This window comes from Tympanuchus pallidicinctus, unplaced genomic scaffold, assembly GCF_026119805.1.
Source record: "Tympanuchus pallidicinctus isolate F22 unplaced genomic scaffold, pur_lepc_1.0 scaffold18, whole genome shotgun sequence".
Classification (NCBI taxonomy): domain Eukaryota; kingdom Metazoa; phylum Chordata; class Aves; order Galliformes; family Phasianidae; genus Tympanuchus; species Tympanuchus pallidicinctus.
The window spans coordinates 8959711-8982293 of NW_026294699.1; the positions used below are offsets into that span (position 1 = coordinate 8959711).

At 54.2% G+C, this 22583-nt stretch overlaps 1 protein-coding gene across 2 annotated transcripts in view; it reads right to left on the reverse strand.

Annotated features, from left to right (window-relative positions):
* NHERF2 (NHERF family PDZ scaffold protein 2) overlaps positions 1 to 22583 on the reverse strand; it is a 28360-nt gene that overhangs the window by 3681 nt on the left and 2096 nt on the right. The window contains exons 1-6 of one of the 2 annotated variants that reach the window (XM_052679666.1): positions 22106 to 22177; positions 19385 to 19642; positions 3896 to 4072; positions 2316 to 2469; positions 427 to 470; positions 46 to 108 (exon numbers count right to left, since the gene is read on the reverse strand). In XM_052679666.1, coding sequence (XP_052535626.1) covers positions 46 to 108; positions 427 to 470; positions 2316 to 2469; positions 3896 to 4072; positions 19385 to 19642; positions 22106 to 22120 — 711 coding nt within the window. In that variant the 5' untranslated portion in view covers positions 22121 to 22177. Of the gene's footprint in view, positions 1 to 45; positions 109 to 426; positions 471 to 2315; positions 2470 to 3895; positions 4073 to 19384; positions 19643 to 22105; positions 22178 to 22583 lie in introns of those variants that run through there. The other variant, XM_052679665.1, reaches the window with a different exon arrangement.

The window sequence follows — 22583 nt, forward strand, 5'->3', positions numbered from 1 at the left end:
ACATGTGTATGGGAAAAGAAGGCAGCATGTGTTTGGGGTTTTTACCTCAGATTCCTTCCCAGGACTCTGAAGGTCACTGTGAGATGAAGATGTGGATCCTCCATTCAGCTGTGGGAAATGGAAACATTAGCTCAGGTTGTGCAGGGGCAGAAACAATGAAAGCCAATAACCACGTGGGGACAAACTTCACAGCCAGCCCCCAGTGCAGCACTCCAGTGCCTGCGGGGATGATGGCACATGCAGGGTGCCATTCCTGGGGAAAAGGCACAAAAGGGGCTGAGCCCAGCCTTGTGCAAGCCTGAAATTAAAGCTACAGCAGGACGCAATTCTAATTAGCCAGCAGCGGCTAATTGAGCTCAATGAACCTCGGCAGTGCTCGGAGGTTCCCTCTGCTCTGAGGCAACCCAGGAGCAGGTAGGGACTCACCTGCATCTGTGCAGATCCGTTCGTCATGGGCTGAGGTACCACACCTGCAGACCAGGCAGAGGAAACAGTGAGTGCACTCATGGGGACTGCCGGGCTGGGCTCCATCACAGGGGCTGCAGTCCCAACATGGCCCCAGTAAGCCCTGCGTGCCCCCTGCCCTGGAGCTTCAGCCAGACCCAGTGTGTGTCCCCCGGAACCATGTTCTGCAATCCCAACCTTATTTGATTGCACCCTGTTTTCATCACAACTCCCCTTCCAGGAGGTGGACTAAGCCACTTCCTAAGCTGCACTCCCAGTGCATTCCTGTTTTTGACAGTGAAATCATTTTTCCTGGGAATTGTTTAATCGGAAATCTTACAGACCAGCCCAACATTCTTTGCTGAAATCAGCATCTTGGTGTTGCAACAGCATGTGGCAAGCAACCCTGCTGCCTTTCATGGACCTTGGCACATTACTGCCCACTTCCAATAATTTGTGTTAATAATGTTCCATACAATGGCAAATTCAATGCAGATGAGTTGCCAGTTCCCACAACCAAGTCACTGCTCAAGGCAGCCTGGGACAGATGAGACACAGTGCTACGGATGTGCTAATTGTGACAGGGTTAGTGACTGAATTATACTTAGCACAAAGACTTTCTGCGGGCACAGACCCCATTCTGTGTTTCTCTGTCGCCCCAGTGGGACCCTGAGCAGCCCCAGCCTACAGCAGCCGAGCAGAGAACACCACTGTGTGCACTCATTGTGCAACACAGCACCCAGTGAAGCAAGAGCAGCACTCGGTGCCAGAGCAGCTTGCAACTGCAGCAACCTAGGGCTTCTAACTTACAGCTCCGCAGCCATTGTGCATCATGGCATCAGTAAGGTTGGAAAAGACCTCCAAGATAACTAAGCCCATCCCCACCTCATCCCACCATGCCTACTGACCACGTCCCTCAGTGCCACATCACAGTTCTTATCACCTCCAGGGTGGTAAGTGTCAGTGCTGGTGTCTGAGCACTCTTTCAGAGAAGAAATGTTTCCCAATATCCAGCCTGAACCCTCCTTAGCGTAACACAAAGCCATCACCTCTCATTCTATTGCTGTTACCTGAGAGAAGAGGCCGACTTCCCCCTCACTACACCCCCATCCCCCTGGTGCAGGAGCAGGGAGCCAGCACCCGACACTCGTGCCCTGGCTGTGTCCCTGCTGCTGAGAACAAGGTCCCCTTTGTGCTCGTGCCAGCAGACAGAGCTCACACCGCTCCTCTTTGAGCCCACTCAAAGCATCTGACACCACTCTCACCTCTCAGAACGCTTTGACTCTATTTCTCTGAACCAATCTTCCCACGGAGCACCTGACCGAGCTTGGGTTGGATGGTGACAGGGTGTGGAGTGGACAGACTGCTTTCCCTGCCAGGTTCCAGCAGCAAAGGAAACATTCCTGCAGCAGACATCTGTGTGATCGCTGCTGCGTGAAGCCTTTCTCTGCGTGTGCACATGGGGGCTTCTCCGCAATTCTCTCTGCACCCTCAGGCTCCTCTGCCAGGGGTCATCACGCCCTGCAGCCCCACAGCAGTGTTCTGCTCTCAGACTCCAGGCAGCCCTGGGATGTGCCACCAGCACAGCATCCCCACAGCTGAACCACCTGCACCGAGTGCTGCTGCACCCATCGCCACATCCCACAGCATCGTCACCCCACAGCCACCTTCTGGCAGCCAGTCCCTATGTTAATTATTCACGGTGTAAAAATAATGAGTTGTTTTGTGGCTGGGAGTATTCTCACTGTTTATAAATAGCTGGGTGGTGCTCAGGAAACCACTCAGGGATGAGACAAGGGAAACATGACTCTGTCACTTCTGAAATCCCACCCGTGTCCTGGTGAGTCACAGGGGCAGAACCGGGCTCTCACCTTTGGTGTGCTCCTCAGTGGGGGTCACCCCCAGCTTCTTGAAGTACTCATCTGTCTCAGGGTCCACCACCAACAACCTGGCTTCGCTCTCTCTGGCCTTGATATGGGACACCACTTCTGAGTGCCGCAGCCCCTCCACGTTTATCCCATTCACCTGCAAAGCAGCAGCGTCAAGTGGCAGCAGAGACATCTCTGACGTCCCCAGAAACCTCTGCACATGCTCAATCTGTTCACTGCAGGAAGTTGGCCAGATGACCTTTAAAGGTTCATTCCAACTCAAAGGATTCTGTGGTTCTATCTCCTGAACTCCACCGGGCCTCCAGGCTCTGCCACCTCCAGACCTACACGAGTGCTCAGGACCTTGCTGGTTCCCCTCTAATGACTTTACCTTCAATTTGCTCCCAAAACCTCATCCTGCCTGAGCTCATCTGGGTGTCCCCCTCCAACAAGGGAGGATATCCCGTGTCCCAGTGGCCAGGCAGAGCACAGTGCTTGTCAGTCCCTGACGTATTGACTCATTTTCCCTTCACCGCACGCGACCTGGGAGCCACCAGCGGATGGGATTTCTCCTCCCAGGCAGAAAGGGAACAATTGTGATTTCTAGGCATTGTTTGTACTCAGAAATGAACACACCCATTGCCTGGGGCTGGCGCAGCCCCTGCAGTGCCAGCATTTAGACTGCAGGAGACAGAGTCTCAAGGAGCCAGCCCGGCTTGTAGCCATGCTCCACCCTCACCAGCACCCCATAGTCACACCACTGTCACCAATAGCATCCCATGGTCACCTCACCATCACCCCACAGACACCTCACCATCACCCCACTCCTACCCTAGGGTTTACCCTGTCTACACTGACCTATAGGGGGACCCCAAAGGGGGCTGCCCCTGCTCTCCCACCCCAACACTGTACAGCAGGGCTGGGAGCATCGATTATTTATCAGAGCCCCAAAGAGCCAAAGCGGGGGCATCAGGTTTCCAAGCTCTCTAACTCACCCCTTGCTGCTTTGTGTGTGCTGGGCACTCGACCAAGGGATGATAAATAAATAACAAAACCCCTCGCTGCTATTAACCACAGCCATGGGTGTCCCAGCCCCAGCATTAAATCGCCATGGTGCTGGGACAGAGCCAGGCTGGGGGCACGGTGTGGTGCCCAGCTGGGAACAAGTGCTGTCTGTCCATCTGTCCATGCCGCTTTGAATGGGGGAACTCATTCTTCAGTAAAAACATCAAGAGACAAACAAGGCGAGGGGAGGGCGATTCTGTGCAACATCAAAAATTCTGTTGTTCGGCACTAAGCGGACAGGAAATCGCTTCCAAGAGTGTTTTTTTTCCCCCCATCTTTCACAATCCTATGCTTTAAGATCTCTCTGCCAAGTGTTTTCCCTGGCTCCAGGCTCCTGCCCTGCCCAGCAGCATGATGGATCTGATGGAAAAGGGCACAGGACTGGGGCCGGATTCAGCATCACACTTCCCAGATAAGCACCACATTCCTTCTGCACTCCATCTTCAGGAGGACCCATGTTGGTAGGACCCAAAAACCCAACAAAAGGGCCTCAAAGCACCATGCTGCATGTGGGTTACCTCCACCAGGCGGTCCTGGGGCCGCAGGCCTGCTCTGGATGCTGGTGAGTCGGGGTCAACCGAGCGGATGAACTGCCCTGGGCGGGACTTCTCACTGTGCAGGTTAAAGCCATAACCATTGGGGCCTTTCTTCAGGTGGCAGAGGCGTGGACACAGCTCTTTCTGTCCATTTAAATCCTGATTTAAAAAAGAAAGAGGAGGGAGGAGGGAGGATAAGATATTGTGTTGGATTTATAGGCTTTGGTCAGAATTAAGTTGAGAAGGAAGCAACATATCTGCACACCATCCCCTCCTTCCAGCTCAACAGGGACAGGTTAACAAATGGATTTCCTCTCATTGAGTTTATTTTAGAAAACTGATTGTCCAAAACCATTCCAGAGAAATTGAAACAACAACAAAAAATGCATTTCCTCAGCCAACAGCAGCCCAGACCCACCCACCCCACCCTGGGGCTGCCACCCCACGGCCACCTTAACCCCCAGCACTGATTGATGGCAGCACCGTGCCTGGCTCCCAGTGACTCCAGCATGGCTCAAGGTTTTCTCCTCACCTTGCTACTGGTCCCTCCCTGCGGGGATGCTCTGAGCAAGCTGGGTGATGCCCAGATCTGGAGCTGCATCCTTGGCCACCGTAGAGATGGACACCAAGGGATGGGCAGCCCTGTCCTGCAACCAGCTCAAAAATGGCCATGAATAACTGGGAGTACTGAGCACACTCAGTGCAGAGATGGATCATCTGTGTGCCCACCTGGAGCCACGCAGCACAGCTGCTCTGCTGCCACTTAGCAGTGAGCCTATGGAAACACTGAGCTGGGCAGAGAGGGAAAGCCCTGCAGATGTCTTTGCAGAGCAGCTGGGTTTTTGCAGAGAGGAAGCACCATCCCTGCACACGGCGCTGCCCCAGGTGCCCGCAGCACATCCAGGCTGAGGTCACTGCAAATATTAGTGCAGCATGTGAGGAGTTTGGCGCTTCACCTCTATCACGTGCAAAATGCTCTACGGCTCCTTGGGGCTAACAGGGAGCAGCACACAGCAGGTTTTATCCTTCTGCTGTTCTTGTGCACCAGGCACAGCGGCACAGCCATGTCCTGGGCAGGAGCTGCTCAGAAATAGAAATGCCTTTGGGTTTTGTTTTTTTTTTTTGGTCTGTGGTTTAAGGAAAACGTTCCCACTTTAAATCTGCATGGAAAGCGACACTGCTCCCACCTGCTATCAGACCTCAGATATCCATCTATTGGTAGGACGATCTCTTACAATCTTTCATTTAAAACAACTATAAAAACATGTGAAATTTTCCCCAATGTTCCCAACTTGGCCAAAAAAAAAAAAAAATATCTGGAAAAGACATCCCTACCCCCCAGCTAAAGGCAAATGGTAGAGGTGGGTGGGGACCTCCTTTGGGCACTTCTACCCAAGAAACACCCGGGGCTTCTTTCACCCTTATACACCCACTTGGCAGTGACCCCTCCACACACATTTTCCCCAGAGGAAAGCCCCCATACAGCACACACGGTGCGCAGCACTCGGGGCTCATTGCAGGCTCAGCCCTGCGTTCCCATGCCCCCATACTGTGGGTTCAACCCATCTGCAAACACTTCCAGCTCTGCAGCAGCCGAGGAAAACAGGAAATGATTCAATGCTGGAGCGGGTTCGGTGTGACCTCAAGGGATGCGCAGGGCTTCGAGCGCTGGGAACAGAGGCTGCAGAAAGGAACACGTCCAGAATCACCTACTGGGGCATAGAAATTACCTTTAAGAGCCATTTTACTTCAGTTTTAAGGAGTCGTGGCTACAGCAGCAGTTCCAAAGCACCACTGGGCTCTGCTAGCTTCATCTCTAAAATAAATTGCACAGAAGCTGCTTGGAAGAGGACTTCTGCAGCAGCTTTGTGGGGTACCCAGCACTGTGCCCTGCATGGGCACGCTCTGCTCTCACCACCGTGTCCTGAAGCCAAGATCCACCACTGAGATGATTCAAAATCTTTCTCATTTCAGCCCCAGCATCAGCTCCAGAACTTCCCAGGAAGACCTGAGTGCTGTCACTGATCCCAGAGTTCCCAGCTGTGGCTGTCTGCAGCTGCTGGAACCCATGGGGCTCCAACAAACCCCCCTCTGGGTATGAGCAAACCCAAGTTCCCCCTGCTCAGCCTCAAGCACAATGAAGCTCTCTGTACCGATGTACTCCGTTCCTCCTGCCAGCTCTGCTACTCATTCTCTTCACAACTTGTGCTAACATTTCCCTGTTAGGACGATGTTTCCTGAGCTCCCAGGGGTGTTCTGCCTTTGGGACACCCCAACCACACTCCCATCTGACCCCAAAGTCCTGCAAAAGTTCCGCTCCTTCCCACGGCTGCACTCGCACAATGCAAAACCAACAAAAATGACTTCGTATTTCTCTCATTGCATGCAATCAGTGATCTTCTTTGGGGGCATCCAGACACAACAGCACCCACTGATCTCATACACGGGATTAAAAAGCCATGGATGTCACATTTGCCCTACATTGCTGCTCCATGCACATACTCACTGGTGCGGATGTGTCCGTGCAGATAAGAGCTGCACCAACACAAAGCTGCAGTGCCACAGTTCCAGGCACACCACCACCATAGCAGAAGGAAGCAGCGCAAGACGGCTCCATTAATAAGGCACAAACAAGACATTAAGTAACAATGAAACACTTCCAATTTAAAAGGGAAAATTAATAATAATAATAATAATAATAATAATAATAATAATAATAATAATAATCTCTTTGGGAGCTGCCAGTTCTCATTATCTTATTGCAGCACCTGCTGCTTCAGCATTGCCATCCCCAAGTTTGGAGCAAGGGCTGTGGGAGCAGCATCCCACCCTGCAACAAAACCCATTTGCCCCATGGAACTCCCAGAACCCATCATGCCTTCATCAATGAGGCTCACCCTGCCGGGATGCTCAGAATTGAGCACTGCTCTAGCATCACCCTCCCACTGCTCACGCTTTGTGGGTGAACACTAAAGGCTAAAATCCCTTACAAAGCCACACTATAGGGGTTATTCCAGAAATACATCATTGGATCCAGTGTGAATGCAGAGCTGTCCTGGACAGGAGAATGAGGATGGAGCACACGCACATCACTCCCATGGAGAAAGGGCAAAATAATGGAGCTCCTCAGTACCAGGGTGCCCCAGCACGAGCCCCCAGCCCTACACCCACCCCAGCTAGGGTCACTGCTGCTTATCTGGTGCAGCCACACCATCCCCAAGTACTGCTATAGTAATGGATACCCTCCAAGTGCAGATCATCCCGCGCCACATCCAGCTTTTCCACCTCTGCATCAGTGGAGTTGGAGAAAACACAGGCAGTATCACTCCTGTCTAATTTGCATTGCTCACATACTTTCTTTCAAGCCAGCTCCCATGGCGTTTCCTCTCCTTTTGCACACAGTTTTGGGCAGAAAATGGCCCCTTTGCTTGCCTGCTGTGCTCTCACCCCAGGTGACTACACCAACACTGGGAGATGCCATGAAGGGGAAAACCCAAAGCAGGAAGGGCTGCAGCACGTAGAACAACAGCACAGGGTCCCCGGACACAGCATCCCCAGGTCCACTCAGTCTCTGCCCCTGCTATCAGCAGGGGTTTGCTGCTCAGCTTCAGGAAGCACAGGAACAGGATGCTGCACAGCTCCCCGAACCCCTTGACAGTCCCAGATGTAACCCAGGGTGCTGAAGGCTCCCTGCAGCCGCACATTTCACCCAGCTTCATCCCACAGCCCTGGAGGCAGCCAGAGCCAAACACAGCTCCAGATGTTGGTGGAAAGCTATAAATAACAAAGGGGGAGGGAGGAGGGCCAGTTGGATGTCAGTCCCATGAAGCACAGCAGATGTTCCCCCCTTGTGGTGCCGGGGAGGAGCTGGGATGTGTGGGCTGCTTGGAAAGGCTTTGGGGAGGAAAGTGGCATTTCCAGCACCCAGAGGTGCCACAGCCACAAGGTTCACTTTATTGGCTCTAATTGAAAGGTTTTTCAGCCAGGAGACTGCTGCTCTCTCCCAGGCCAGGAATAACCCCAGGGTAGGAGCAGCTCAGCCCCTACACAGTAATCACGCTGCTGCCATTTTTATACAGCCATAGCCCTAATTATCACCCTGCTCATCACCCAAGGTGTCCTGGCTCAGACAGCCACAGCCAGGAGTGAAAATCTTACTTTGTTCTGCAACCCAGACCCAGCAGCTGACTGACAGAAGCTCTACAACTCCTGTCCTTAAAGCGTCCTCCCTACACCAGCACAACACTGCAGCCAGGAGAAAGTTCTGTGCATTCCCCAGAGGACAAACATCAAGAGGAAGGCACAAAATGCTGAAGGAACGATGCACAATGGGTACAGCAGTGCTAATGGCACCCCAAAACTGCAGCCCCTCTGCCCAAAATAGTGCTGAGGGCAAACAGGCAGAGATCTGAAAACGTCCCAAATCAGCCAGCTGCCACCACAAAGCCTGGACATCTCTGCCACCATGCATCTCAAAGGGGAGAAGACAAGCAGTGTGACCTCAGGATGCAGTGTCCCCATCACTGCCGGCCCCACAGCTTTGCCACCACTGCCCCAAAGCGCAGCACAACACCACTGCCAGCACCAAATGTGAGCTCCAGGCTTCTGCAAAGTATCACAATGGCTTCCATTAGTCAAATTGCTTTAATTATCTCAATTGCACCAGCTGGGTTGGAGCGATAGAAGCACCCCCCAAAAAATGTATGTATTTATTTATTTTTTTAAGGGCAAAAGTCATTATACAGATTTGCACTGTTTTCTTTAACATCACTCCTCCTGCAAGCAGCCCTGCAGCAGGCAGGTGCTCCAGGAACTCGGTTCTGACAGTGCTGCTCCAGGCACTGAGCACAGAAACGAGGCACGGCGCCGGCTGGATGCTGCCCAATGCACAGCACAAAGGGAGCAAACGAGCATCGCAGGCAGGCTCACAGACAGCAAAGTGATTCCAATTAGCAGTGGAAAGCATCCAACTCGGGTACTCAGCAGGACCTACAGCCAATCTGCAGCTGATAGCAGAATTTGGATATTTTTGGTGAGTGAGGTCTCAGCTCATTTCAGGACTGATGCAGTAGAGAAAGCGCTGAAGTCAGAGTGGTGGCAGCACTGTCCCCATCCAATTGCATACGGGGAATGACAGCAAGCTCAGCCCACAGCCACAAAGCCCCGAGAAGATTTGTCCCTCACCTGGTCCTGCTCTGGCCTCGAGCACAGCCCTGCAAGGATGGGATGAGCCATGTACTGAGCACTGCAGGCAGGAGGACACCCATGTGCAGCTCAAGCACTCTGGTTCAGCGCAAAGCCCCTAAGCCTCAGCTGCTCAGGGCTGCATGTTGCTGTAAGATAACGCTCCCTGCGCCTGCCAGCCCCAACCATGCCAGCTCTTGAGAGCAGAGGGAGTGCCAAAATGCTGCGCTTCCTCGAGAGCAGTGTGCACCTCGCTCAGATCAGTGCCATGCTGTGCATCACCCTCCCCAAGCCATGCTCTGAAGCACCCAGGCCTCACATGAGCTGCACCATGCTATAACACAGAGCTGAGACCTGGCAACAGCCCCTCCTAGGACACCCATGGTCCCCTCAGAAAATGCCAAGCAGGAGGGAACATAAGCAGGATGCAAAGGGAAAGAAAAGGCAGTGATGGAGCCTCAGCCCTGCTGTGACTGTGCTGCCAGACTCAGGCACCCCATGGGCATCTCACACCAGGGAGAATGAATGATAGGGAGAGCATCCTGCTGGCAACCTGCCTTCCACCCACGTGTCACCTCCCAGTAACTTGCTGCCAAAGAAACAAGACCATGGCCTCACTGAGTGCTGATGCCCTAAGCAGCAGGGTTAAGCCTGGATTCACTTCTCTCCACACCCCCCAGCACAACAAATCCCCACACAGCACAGGGCATGCAAAGGATTGCCACAGTCAGCATCCTCTGGTGATGGCCACATGTCCCCAGTAGGGACATGCTAGACAGGGAGCCCAGAGCAATGCAGTTGCCCTATGCTGGGCACCACCATCCTCTCCATGCACCATGAGCTCAGCCCAGCCCTGCTGATACAAGTGCCAAGCACTGCAATCTCCATGTCATTTCTCAGGAATCCCTTCTAGCTGGGGAATTTCCCAGCAAGACACTGCGAGATGCAGCCTTTTTCCCTCCCTCTTGGCTGCTGTTGGAGCAGATTCGGACACTGAGGGAACCCCTCTCCCCCAGCACATGCATTCCCGCCCGACGGGGCGGGTGCAGCAGCGCGTGCTTGGCAGGGAGCAGCTGGCCCCAGTGGTGGAAGAAAAACGGAGGGGGCAGGACAGAGAAACAGAAAACGCCACGTGCACGTGTTTGCTTTCAGAGAGAGAAACTTTTCCAGTGCAATCTGCCAAGGAAACACACAGTCGAGAAGCCCGTGAGCTCCCTGCTCCAGAGGGGAATTGTATAGGATAACAGGGCAGTAAAGCAAGTCCTTGTGGGCTGGGAATGTATTCACAAAGAAAAACATGGGATCGACATTCCAGCAATACAGCAGAGCCAATGGAGCTGTGTCTGTGGGTAGGTGGAAGGCAAGGAGCAGTGGCTGCACTGTGCCAGGCTGAGGAAAGGGGGAAAATGTCTTTCCCACATCCTTCCCACACCCACCGTAAATCCCACTCTGTCCCAAAGCCCACTGCCACCACGTCTCCACGCCCCCAGCACCTCTCCACGTGCAGGCAATGGAGCACAGACCTGCCACCTCACAGGGCAGAGCTCCAGCACATCCCACACGTGGGCTGAGATTGCTGACAGAGGAGCTGGGACAACAGCTCTTGCCAGAGCCACCCCCGTAAAAGCACCGACCTCACAGCATCAGCTGCCCTTTGGACTCCCCAGCTTCTCACCAAGGCCAAGTCTTGAGCAATCACTGCATCATTCATTAATGCTGACCCCGTTAACTGCCTTTAATAATCCCGGTCATTAGCAGGAATCCAGTCTTATCAGCTTTGTGCCCCCACTGCATGGGGGGAGCACTGGGTGTCACCACGATGCCCCGCGGCAAGCACATGCCCTGCAGTGACCACAACTGCTCAGGAAAACCCTCCTGGGAATGGCAGAGCTCCCATGTCATGCTGCGGGGGCTCCCACCATGAAATGGACACTGCAAGGCCACTCACTGCGAAACCCCAGTGCCTGCAAAACACTGCATAGGGCACATCCCTGGGCTCCCACCCCTGTTGACCCCATGCAGCCTCCCTCAGCCCTAGGGTACAGCCAAAGGCAGAGCCACGGGTGCTGTTTGCAGCGCAACCCATGCCTGGTGCCCACCCCACAGCCCCAGTGCCCAGCCCCATGCACAGAGCAGGGGAACAGGCGCTGCTCTGTGAGCTCCGGGAGCACCGGGGAAGTTCAATAGTTTACCACTAATATTTGTCTTGGCCAGGCGGCACGGATCGCTGGAGGAAACGGGGCAGGGGGAGGGCTCCCTACATCCTCTGCATTCCTTAGAATGAAAGTAAAGGCAGTACTGCAGCACCCATGCCGGGGGGTTAGCTCACTGGTAAGCCTTTTGGTTTTAAAAAGCCATGCAATAAAATATCCGGGGGTGCAGCTCTTACAGAATGAGGCCCCTGGCTCTCAGCATGTCCCACTAACTATCCCCTCCTTCCCAAGCCCCACAGCTCATGGCTTTTGCACTAAACCTGCCCACAGCAGAGCTGGGCACACCACCCACATCCTAAGCTTTGACAGAGCCCCTCCTCCATGTCTGTAACCCAGCCTCTTCTGCAGTGATGCGAAGGGATGCAAGCTGTCACTAGCATTGGAACCCAGGACTGAACTGAGAACTGACACGATGGGAAACAAAGCTACTTCCCATACAGCTGTATCACTCCGCTCCAAACCCTCATTTTAAACCCAGCTCCAAATGGCAGCAGAAGATCATAGAAGGGCTGGGGTTGGAAACAGCCTTAGCAATCACCTTTAAGGCTGCAAGGCACCAAGCATTTATCACCACCAAGGCAGCCTTGCTGGGGCAGATAAGGGGCAGCTGTGGCACAGCCCTGCATGCCAGACACGTGCAGCACAGGCACAAGGAGCCCTGATAACCACTGGTGCCAGCACCGGGCCCTGGCTGCGGGCAATGATAACCATGGGGAAGTGAGCACATGGTTCCCAGCAGCCCCGTGTTTGGCTGACACCATTTTCCCTTTCTGAATCCCCCTGCTGCAGGCTGCCTCTGTGGGAAGAGCAGAATAGAAATGAGAGCTCCAAAGCAGGACCAAAAACAGCCCCCCAGGCACGGCCTGGGCTGGCAGAGAAGGGTCAGGGTTCTGGGATGCTCAGCAACCAATGGACAGCTTTTACTCCTGCCTTAGGGATGCCCCTCCAGCATACTGCACACACATTCCATCCCCAGGGCACACACAGCCCCTATATCAGTGCAAGCCCTGTGCTCATACACAGCTTCCAGGCAAGAGCAGGGCGCTTTTGTAGGCAAAGTACTATTCATCCCTCTTAGTACAAATTAGGGCTTGTCTTAATTAAATCCCGCTAACTGTGAGCACCCACAGGGCCAGAATTAACCGCTTTACCTGGGATGCTCTCTAGTTGCTCATGAGGGATGCTCAGCCTGCAGGGATGGGGAGCACTGAGGCTGAATGCCACGCATGGCAGGAGCAGCTGAAGCCCCATGAGCCCCATCAGGCACTTTGGGGGGTGATACAGTCCCATTCCCATGGAACACACCAGGGCAGGAGGTCAACCCACCGAGTAGTGAGCAGGGATTAGCCCACCCGCTGCCCTTTGTGCCGCTCATTTCTTCAAGGGGATTAAGCCCTGTAAATCCCTAAGAGGGTTTAGTGACATAACGCTGCAGGGACTCCTGGGGGGACAAGGGCTGCACTTAACAGGATTGGCAGCTCCAAGGGTCTGTGTCAGAACCCCACCAACTCACCACAGCCCCATCCCCTCCATCTGCCACCCCAGCACCTTGGGGAGCACAGCTCAGTGCCCTTCAACAGAGGGGAGGAGTGCACAAAGCCACCCCACATGCTGCTGCAGCACCAGTGCCCATAGGAAACAGCCTTTTCCCTGCTGGAGACGCTGCTTTGAGCATAGCTTTCAGGACTCACTGCTAATGGATCTTTGCACTCACCCCATAGCAGACTCATGCATGATGTTAGTGGGAAAAGAGAGACTTGGCCAAAAACCCAGCTCCAAGTCTGGCTATGGCTCAAGGGCATGCAGCAGTGGAACCAAAACACTGGGGGGGTACAGGCAAGAGCAGCAGTGAAATGAAATTACAATATGGATCTTGCCAGAAATAATTATGTCTACAATCCAGGTTTTAATTCCTTACATACAGAAACGTATGGACCAGGAGAAGCCCAGTGCTGATTAAGAGTTTAGTTTTTCTCTCTTATTTTCCAACCTGGAGCCTCCAGAGGCCACTGCCTGTGAAAGCTCCATGCCGAGAGACAGAGCCAAGTGCTGAGAGCCAAAACTGGACCTGAATCGAATGCACTGAGCTCTCCTACAACATTGGGTAAATCACTGAACTTCTCAGTCTCGGTCTCCCCAACCAAAGAGCAGAACAAAACACACTGAGAGGCAATGAGACAGCCATGGTGTCTCACTTGTGCACTGTGATGGCTGCAATCGGCAGAGGATACTGCTCTGCAGATTAAAGAGAGCTCTTTGAACCCCCATTTGGAAGCAGCACGCCTGCCCAACAGCTAGAAACCACAGCCCTCTCCAGCCCAGGAATGTGTGCCACAAAGCCACCATATGCTGCATGTTTGCTCCACGTGTTTCCACTCCCCACAAGCACTGATGTCACCCTGACACCTTCCCCCACACCTGCTGCCTCCCTCGGTCACAGCAAATCTCCAGTCCCATGCACCAACACGGAACAGGGCTGTGCCCAGAGCATCACCCACAGCAGCACCAGCACGGGAGCCAGGCACACATTGCTGGGCACTGGGGATGGTGCTGGAGGGACAACATGACTGCATGGTCTCCACAGTTCATTTTGTGGGGGCTTAGGAATAAGTAACACAGCACAAAAGCAGTGTAGTTTAAAGGCATTGAGCTCTGAAGCGTTGAGCACATTAGAAATCAAAGGACTTACAAAAGCAGACTGCTTTGCATACGAAAACAAACTCATCACAAGAAACACGTTGCAAAATTAATAAATAAAGTCTGCCCTGCTGATTTCCAGCTCCATAGCTTGTGCCACTCCCCAGAGCTGCAGCCCCTGCGCCACAATGAGACCACCACCCTGGCCCCAAACTGCTCACAGGGACACAGCAGTCACAGCACAGACACAGCACTGCTGCCAAGGCGCATGCAGAAGGCCCAGCTCCTGCCAGAACAATTTCAATTTATTGGAAACCATTTAATAACTGTGCTATTGAACAGAACCTCCAAGTGACTGGCAGGGAGCAGGCTGTTATTAAACCAATCTGCTCAGAGCATCCCCATGAGCAAGAGGGGCTGGGGCTGACTGCGCCGGAGCACGCTGCGCTCTGAGCCACTCCCATTGGATATTGGTGTTTTAAAACATATTGAAGGAAAGCCTTCAATTATCCAGAGATGCAGATGGGAGGGACCATGGGATGCAGGACCCAGGGGATGCAGAAGGGTCACATCTCCTGGTGTCAGCAGTGTCACCACTCCAGGATGCGCTCACCCACCCGCACTGCTGTCCCCTCACAGGTCTCCAGGGCTGACCCCTCTGTCCCTTTGGGAGCACACAGCCCCAGGAACAAAGGCACTCGGCAGGGCGCAGCTCCTCCTGTCTCTATCTGCCTCTCACTTTTGTGTTTCACTAAAAATATCCCCCGGAGGAAGTTTCAGCCGCGGGGTGGATGCTCTCCTCCGGGGATGGGCTTCCTGCACCACCCAGCATGAAAATCCCCCCCAGTGAGCTGCACGTTGCCCTCCAGAGCCCCTTCTCCCAGTGCTGTGGCAATGCCCAAGGAACCCTTCTCCTCTGCGGGTTCATCACAGTCCGAGACTCCAGCACATCTCACATGCCACAGTGCCAGCCTAAAGTTGACAGCAGAACAAATAAAGTCAGAAGTTAACAGATTGCTGATGCTCAAGGGGAGAGCAGAGAAGATTGGAAAGCACAAGGATGGGATTGGACCTGCCCCCAGCGAGGCAATGGGACAGAGCCCCAAACTGCACAGACCCAAACGGCCCTCAGCTGCCTGCACAGCTCTGCACTACAGAGAGCTGCAGAAACACATCCAGTTCCTGGAAGTCCCTAACGCTCCTGGGAAGGTAGTCTGCAAAAACACAGGTCTCATCCCCCTCCTTTTCACTAAGCACCATCTTCCTGGGTGGTCAGGGAAGACAATGGTCTGAAAAACGGCTATTTGTGTGCATTTCCCCAGTTCCCATGTCGCTGTGAGCTGGAGCTGCTCCCATGTTGAGTGACACACGATGCCAGCGAGCACAGCTCCATCAATAATGCAGTGGGGTCAGCACTAGCGCAAGGCTGCCGGCTTCCCCACATGCCAGCTCTGCCTCTGGGACTGGATTAATATGCTAATCCCAAAAGCAAGCCCAGCCTCAGCTCCCGGGGCTGAGCTCCAGCATCACAGGGCGCTGCCCCCAGGCTCCTTGCAGCCATTTCCCCTTTTCCAGCAAGGGCATAGGACACCATACTCCATCTCAGACCCACAGCACACAGCAGAGCAGTAACCCAAACTGCCAAGGGCATTGCTGATGCAGCAGCTCCAGAGCAGAAATGGCTTGGTAAGGTTGGTGCTTGTAAGGGAGTGCTCCTGCTGCCAGGCTGCATCCCTACACCACGCCAAGCTGGGACCCAGATGCAGCCTCAAGCAGAAATAAAGCTGCAGCTACCACAGTGTCCACAGAAAGATGCTGCAAGAATAGCAGGGAACACAACAGGGATGCAGCCACAGCTCCCCTGCTCCATGCTGGAGGGTTTATCTGAGCCTTTACCTGCCCTGGGCAGGGGAACCAGGGATGGGTCCTGCTGTTCCCTCTGCTCTCAGCCACTGAGACTGAGCAGCACAGGATGCTGTAGGGAAGTGCTTTAATTTAAGCCACACATTTATTTAAGTTTTGTTGCTTTTTTTTTTTTCCCCCTCCTTTCTCTCCAAAGTTCATAATTACTCCAGACACTTCTGCTCATGTTAGGCTTTATTACATCTCTGTGGTTATTCTACAAGCCCTAAATTTTGGGCCTCAACTGAATTGGCAAAGTTCTCCAAAAACATCTGTGCTATGTTACTCCTTTCTCAGCACTCCGGCAGAAAGCTGGCGGCACGAGATGTTGCAATGCAGAGTTTTGTTTGCAATAGAAACAAAGCTCTTATTCCTGACCCCAAACAGAAGGGTAAATATTTACCCCCCTGAAGTCAGCACTGCTCACACCTGCAGGACCCCTGGGCTCAGTGCTCCTTGGGGAGCAGCACAGCCATCTCCAGGCCCACAGCTGCTCCTGGTACGTGGTAGGCTGGTGGCACACTGCACTGTCACTGCAATGCCTTAAGTCCAAAGAGATCACCCATTTTCCAGCTGTTCATGGCTTGTGGAGCAAAGCTAAGGCTGTACCACTCCCCCAGCATAGCCAGGCTCCTCCAGGATTTCCAGTATCAAGAGCTGAGGGCACTCAGCAACTGCCCACATCACTTCTTGCACTGCACACAGACTGTGTGGTGTGGCAACTGGACCAGACCTCTGCCTGCAGCACTGAGCCCATCAGCCAGCTGCAGGGATACAGCCAAGCCCAGCATGCAGCACAGCCCCAGCATTCCTATTTAACACCTGGACATGAATTCCCCTGCATAAGAATTCCCCTGTGAGAACAGTAGGCCAGGAGCTACTAAAGATGTGTGCTTGCTATGCAAATGATAAAGGTGTCACGGCAGTCCCTTTGCATCCCCAAATCATGCTTTGGTGAGACAAGAACAGCAATGAGAGAATTGCACCATTCCAATCGCGTCCCAAAGGCCTTGCTGTTCTTGTTTTTCCTGCAAACACAGCTGGAGAACAGTGAGGCACCAATCCCAACAGCCACAGGCAGCCCTACACCACAGCCCTGGACCTCAGCTGCCTACGCACTGCAGCACGCACCCCTGCTGCCTCGTCAGCCCAAGCATTCATTTAACAGTGCTGCCCCAAAGGCACCTTTGCAATAACAGCAGCTCCCAGCAGGCACATACAGCAACATTGCAGAGATGGAGTCACATCTCACCTCCCTGTGGGAGGCATCAGGGTAACCAGCTTTGTTTGCCTGCAGGGAAAACTGCACCTCAAATTCACAGCAGAATTCTTCTAGAGAAGATTTTGGGCATTCAGGTGAGTCTCCTTCAGCAGTAAGGGAGGCAGCACTGCAGAAGTGGGGCCTTGCAGTCCTTGCGGCACCACAGCCCTAAGTCCCCATGGTGCTGTGCTCCACCGGGCACACACTGCTGGCAGCCAGCCCTGCCACCCTGCTCCCTGATTTTAAATAGGTGCTGAATTATTCATAGCACTACAGTGCTTGCTGGAGGCACTGCGTCCAGTACACCAGGTCACACCTTAACCTCACTGCCCAGAGCTGCTGGCACTTCTTGCTCTAAAACAAGCATGGGGGGAGGCTGGCAGAGCTGTGCCCACCCTGCCTACTGCATCACACCCCTGCTGCCACATTTCCCTCCTCATCTCCAGTTGCTCCTTGCTGTATTGAACAACTGCTCAATGCCTGGTGCTGAACAGACCTGATTTAGGGGAGCCCAACTGCAGGGCCTTCTGCCTCTCTGAAGCCTGCACTGCAGGATGCAGGGTGCTGCCTCCCTGAAGCAAGCCGGGCTGCAATGCGCAGACCAGGTCCTGCAGCTCCAGCCACCTGTGGCCCCAGTGCAGCAGTGACCTTGAACAGGAAATCCCACAGCACTCAGCTGTTCGAAGCGCTGCTGCAGGAACAAAACAACTGCAGAGCCACTGCCAGCACCCAGCAGGCTCAGAGCTGCTCAGCAGCCCCACAAAGAGCCCCATTGGGGGCAGTGACGCTCCAGGAGCCACAGCTTCTGAAGTGTCCCCATGGATGGTATCTACCTGGGACAGTCCCACTGAGCTCTCCCCAAAGCAAAGCCACCACAGGTCACTAAGTCCTGTTTGGGCACTGCATCTGCTGCATGCCAGCACGGGTTCTGGCACCACCAGCCTCAAACACAGCGGTTGCTCCATGCGCTTACCCTCACCAACCCCACAGCCTCTCCGCAGGGGGGTCCAGGCTCTCCCCCCACACTGCACCCCCCTCCTGCTCAGCTCTCCCTGTCCCACCCTCTCCTTGGAGGAGCCGAAACCCAAAGGCCGGAAAGGACCAGCCCGTTCCCCGCGCCCAACTTCCCGTCAGCACAAACTGTTGGATTTCACCCAGCAAAAGGAACAGAGACAGGATAGGAAACCCCCAGCCTGGGAAGCCGTGCATGGCCCTCCCCACTGCAGCCCCTCTCTCCCCGGTTCCCTTCTCCTGTCCCACCAACCACCCCAGGGGGTTATGAGTCCCACAACACTGACTTCCATTGTCACCCAGAGCCCTTAGGATACCTTCACATCACAGCCTAAAGCACCCCTAGGAAGGGTGGCCCCCCAGACCAGCACAGCCCTGGAACAGGCAAAGCCCTGCCCAACACAAGCAGCTCATACAAGGGGGGGGGGAAACGGTCAGAGGCAGAACCCCACTCATAACTCCACAGCCTGCTCTATGCCTCATCCCCATGCAGAATTTGCTTGAGCTGTTACCCCACAGGGGCTCCTGAGGGCAACAAGTGCTAAAGCTGGATTTGGAAGCAGGGAAAGCCTTGCACAGCCTGGTTGTAAGCAGCACCACAGGGCTGCAGGGTTCACCCCCTCAGTGATTCAGGTGGGGACAGCCAGCTGCATGGTGCTGACTGTCATGTTCACACTCCATGCATGAGCAGTGCTGGGGCTGAGTGCTGCATATCTGTGCGTGCAAGGCTGTGCCATCACCGCCCTCCCAGCAGGGAGCCAGCCATGGAAACTGGACATCTTCCACCTCAAATTCTTTCCTTGCTGAAAAGGAGTTTACTAATAAAAGGCGCTTACTGCAGAATCACAGTCCAGATTCAGACCACTTGAAAAAGAGCTTATTTCCTTCCTATTTCAGCAAAAAGCTGAGAACACATTCAATCCAGCTGTTCCCTCCATCCTAGCAGTAACAGAAATAGACTGAGTTAAGGAGCACAACTTCATCACATCCACAGCATGAGCTGCCTGTCCCCAGACAGGGACAACAACATCAGCCAGGGCAGCCTGGTTGTCCCCAAGTCTGGCTGCTCTCTGTAGGTCCTCAAGGAGCAGCCAACACTGCTTCCAGCAGAGCATACAAGGCCATGGGGCAGCTCACCCACAGCTTTGGGACACACTGAGTTCCCCAAAGCCACATACAGAAGGTTTGCTGATGGGAAGCACACTTGCAATGGGACACATCCTGCTGTCCAGCCACACATCATGCCACCAGCTCTGCCCTCACCTTCCTGCTGCCGTGTGAGGAGAAGCTGTGTGAGTGTCGCTGCAGGCTGCCTGCGCTCAGCTCCAGCTGTGGCTTCCACACCTCCCCGTTGTCGCTGCCCACTGACTTGGAGGGCGAGATGCTGGAGCCCAGCAGGATCCCACTGTGTGCCATCTCCTCTGTGCATGTCAGGCGCAGGCTGCACAGGTACTCATCTGTCTCCTTGTCCACCACCAGCAGACGGGTCTCTGTCTCTACTGCTTTGATGCGCTGCACCACCTGCAAAGGAGAAGGAGAAGTGAGCAGAAGCCCAAAGATTATGGATCCAAGTTGAAGGAGGGAAGATTTAGGTTGGATGTTAGGGGGAAGTTCTTTACAAGGAGAGTGGTTAGGTCCTGAAACAGGCTGCCCAGAGAGGTTGTGGATGCCCCGTCCTTGGACGTGTTCAATGCCAGGTTGGACGGGGTCCTGGGCAACCTGATCTGAATGTGTACGTTTGGTGGCCCTGCTAGGCAGGGGGGTTGGAACTACATGATCCTTGAGGGCCCTTCCAACCCGGGTGATTCTGTGATTCTGTGATTCCCCACTTCTTGGGGGGGAGCTGTATCTCAGGACCCTCAGCCCATTGGTGCTCTCCTGCTGCTTCCATTTCACTGCAGGGTACACAACCGTTGCTGTCTCTATAGGCAACAGGGGAGGAGAGCAGAGATTTGGCATCCTTCACGATGGCACAGCCTGCAGCCATGGGTGACAGTGACAATTCCTTCCAGCCCAACCCAAATGATGGATCTGCCCAGCTGCACACACACTGCTGGACATCATCCCCTCTGCTCCACTTGCAAGTGTGCTGCTCCATCAAACAACATGCATTCTGAATCCTGCTGCCTGGCTTCATCCTTCACAGGGACAGCACAGTTCCACTGCATAAAGAGCCCTGCAAACCCTTACCCCCCTTTCCTCCCCCCCCTTACCTGGGGCTTCTTTCTCCCCCCATACCCAGGGACGGGGCAGAGAACCAGACGCAAGGTAGAAAACTAGGTTGCACCAAGAACCAGAGCACAAACGCAGTGTTTCAACTGCCTTTGCTGCACTCTCAACATCAGCATCCTGACCCCCTCCCTCCCCACCCCCCCCATCCCCGAGCAGATTTATGAAAGCAACAATCTGATCCGTGCATTCATCCCTCTGTGCGATGGGACAGCAGAGATAAGGGAAACCAGCACCAGGAGATGAGCCCGTCCCTGCTGTTCTCCAGCTCCAGGCACAGCTGAATGGGACCATTGTCCTCATACAGCCTCACTTTTTCACTTTTTTTTTTTTTGTGACTGCAGATCCTCTGAAAGGAGCTGGCGGTGTCAGCCCAGCAGGGAGGAAGGGGAGCACAGGGCAGCTCACACGTGGGAAAGTGGAGAGCTGCGCTCAGCTCCAGGGCAGTCGAGCGGGCACATGAGTACAGCACAGCAGGATGGGGTGGGAATGGGGAATAATCGAGGAAATGTGAGGGAGAAGGGCAGAAAAAGACTCCAGAAGCCTCTGCCTGCAGCCTCAGGGTGGTAACTCACTGGGCATCACCTGCTGCCTACATAGGCCTTCGTTACGAAGAGGAGGATGGTATCACAGCTCTGCCACCCTCCCCAGCTGCAGGGGGACATTGCCACCTCTCATGGCCCTGTGACAGCCTGCATTTGCTGGGGAAGCCCTGAAGCAGAGAAGGGTTCCTTACAGCTCCTGCCCTATCTAGGTCAGGCCAGCCAGATACTGCAACCACCAAGGTTAGAAGTGACAAACGAGCCTAATGTGCAATTAGCCAGCATTTATTTACTCCCCTGCAAGCTCCATTCAAGGTCAACAGAGCCAGTATCTGCAAATGAAAAAAAAACAACCAAGATGAAATTTATAGACTGCAGACATGGCTGCATGTGCTGAGCAAACCAACCCAGCAAGCACCAACACCTGTTGCCCCACACCAGGAGGGCTCCCAGCCATAACCTGTCTGCAGGCTGCTGCTCCACTGAGCCCCAGAAAACCCATCTGCTCCTTTTCAGATCCACTTCTGTGTAACACCAGGTGATGCTGCTTACACCAGTACCTGTGACAGGGCACATCTCCAGAAAGGCACTGGGAGCAAACAGCTGATGTGTGGGGGTAGGAGGTGCACATGGGCAGAAAGGTGGGGGAAGCATGCAGGAAAAGCAATGGTAGAATCCTGCACATTCCTCCCTCCTTCTCAGGCCTAGAGTTTGGGTCCTGCAGGCACCATTGCAGTACAGTAGTTCTCACTACTGGCAGCGAGAAAAGTCGCACAGATCCAACATAGCACAGCAGATCTGCCACTGGCACAGGAGCTGGGCTGGTCCCTGCCAAGCACCGCATGCTGGGGAAACCACAGTTGCCAGGGCATGTTCCTCAAAGCAGCTGCACAAAGCAAAGTGTTCTCCTTTTCGGGAAACCCCCAGACTGCCACTGGAACTCAAGCACCATGCAAACTGCACTGTGAGCACTGGGGAGCTCATATCACAAGCCCCCCAACAAGCCCCCAAGTCCTTCCAAACAGCTGCAGCACTAGAACAGCAAAGCAGAACAGGACAGCAGAAGCATCCCAACCCAACACAGGCGCTATGAAGCACTGCCCATGGCACAACAGCCAAGCTGCCTCCAGCTCCTACAGGAGCTACATCCTTAGAGATGGAGTAGCAGGGTTGAGAGCTAAGCAGGCACCCAGCAAAGCACCCCATCTCCTACCCGCCTCCGAGCCATGGCCAGGACCCAGACCCGCAGCTCTGAGGACGGCTCAGTCTCCGCTCTGCATCTGGCACCTCTGGATCTGCTCCGCACAGCTCCCTGCCCCACATCCTCCACGGCTCCACCCAAACCCGCTCCCACCCTGGGAGCCAGCACTGGCCCAGAGCAGAACCTTGCAGCTCCAGAGAGGGTGCTGGTAGGGGCTCAGTTTTTCCCTTCCACTCTGGATGCAGTGCCTCTACGCACAGAGCTCTGGTGTCACCAGAGTGGACCTAGAGGCTTTCCCATGCCACCAGCACAGCTTGGTCATCTCTGGGCTTGCTTTGCTGGTGCAGATGCATGAGCAGAATAAGAAGGCATTCTACCCAAGACCACCATAGCACAAGCTTCCACACACTCCCCAGGATGTGCCATAGTCACACAAAGGGGTTGCTCTTGGTCACCAGCACTGTGGGCACCCCATGAGCTGTCACAGCCA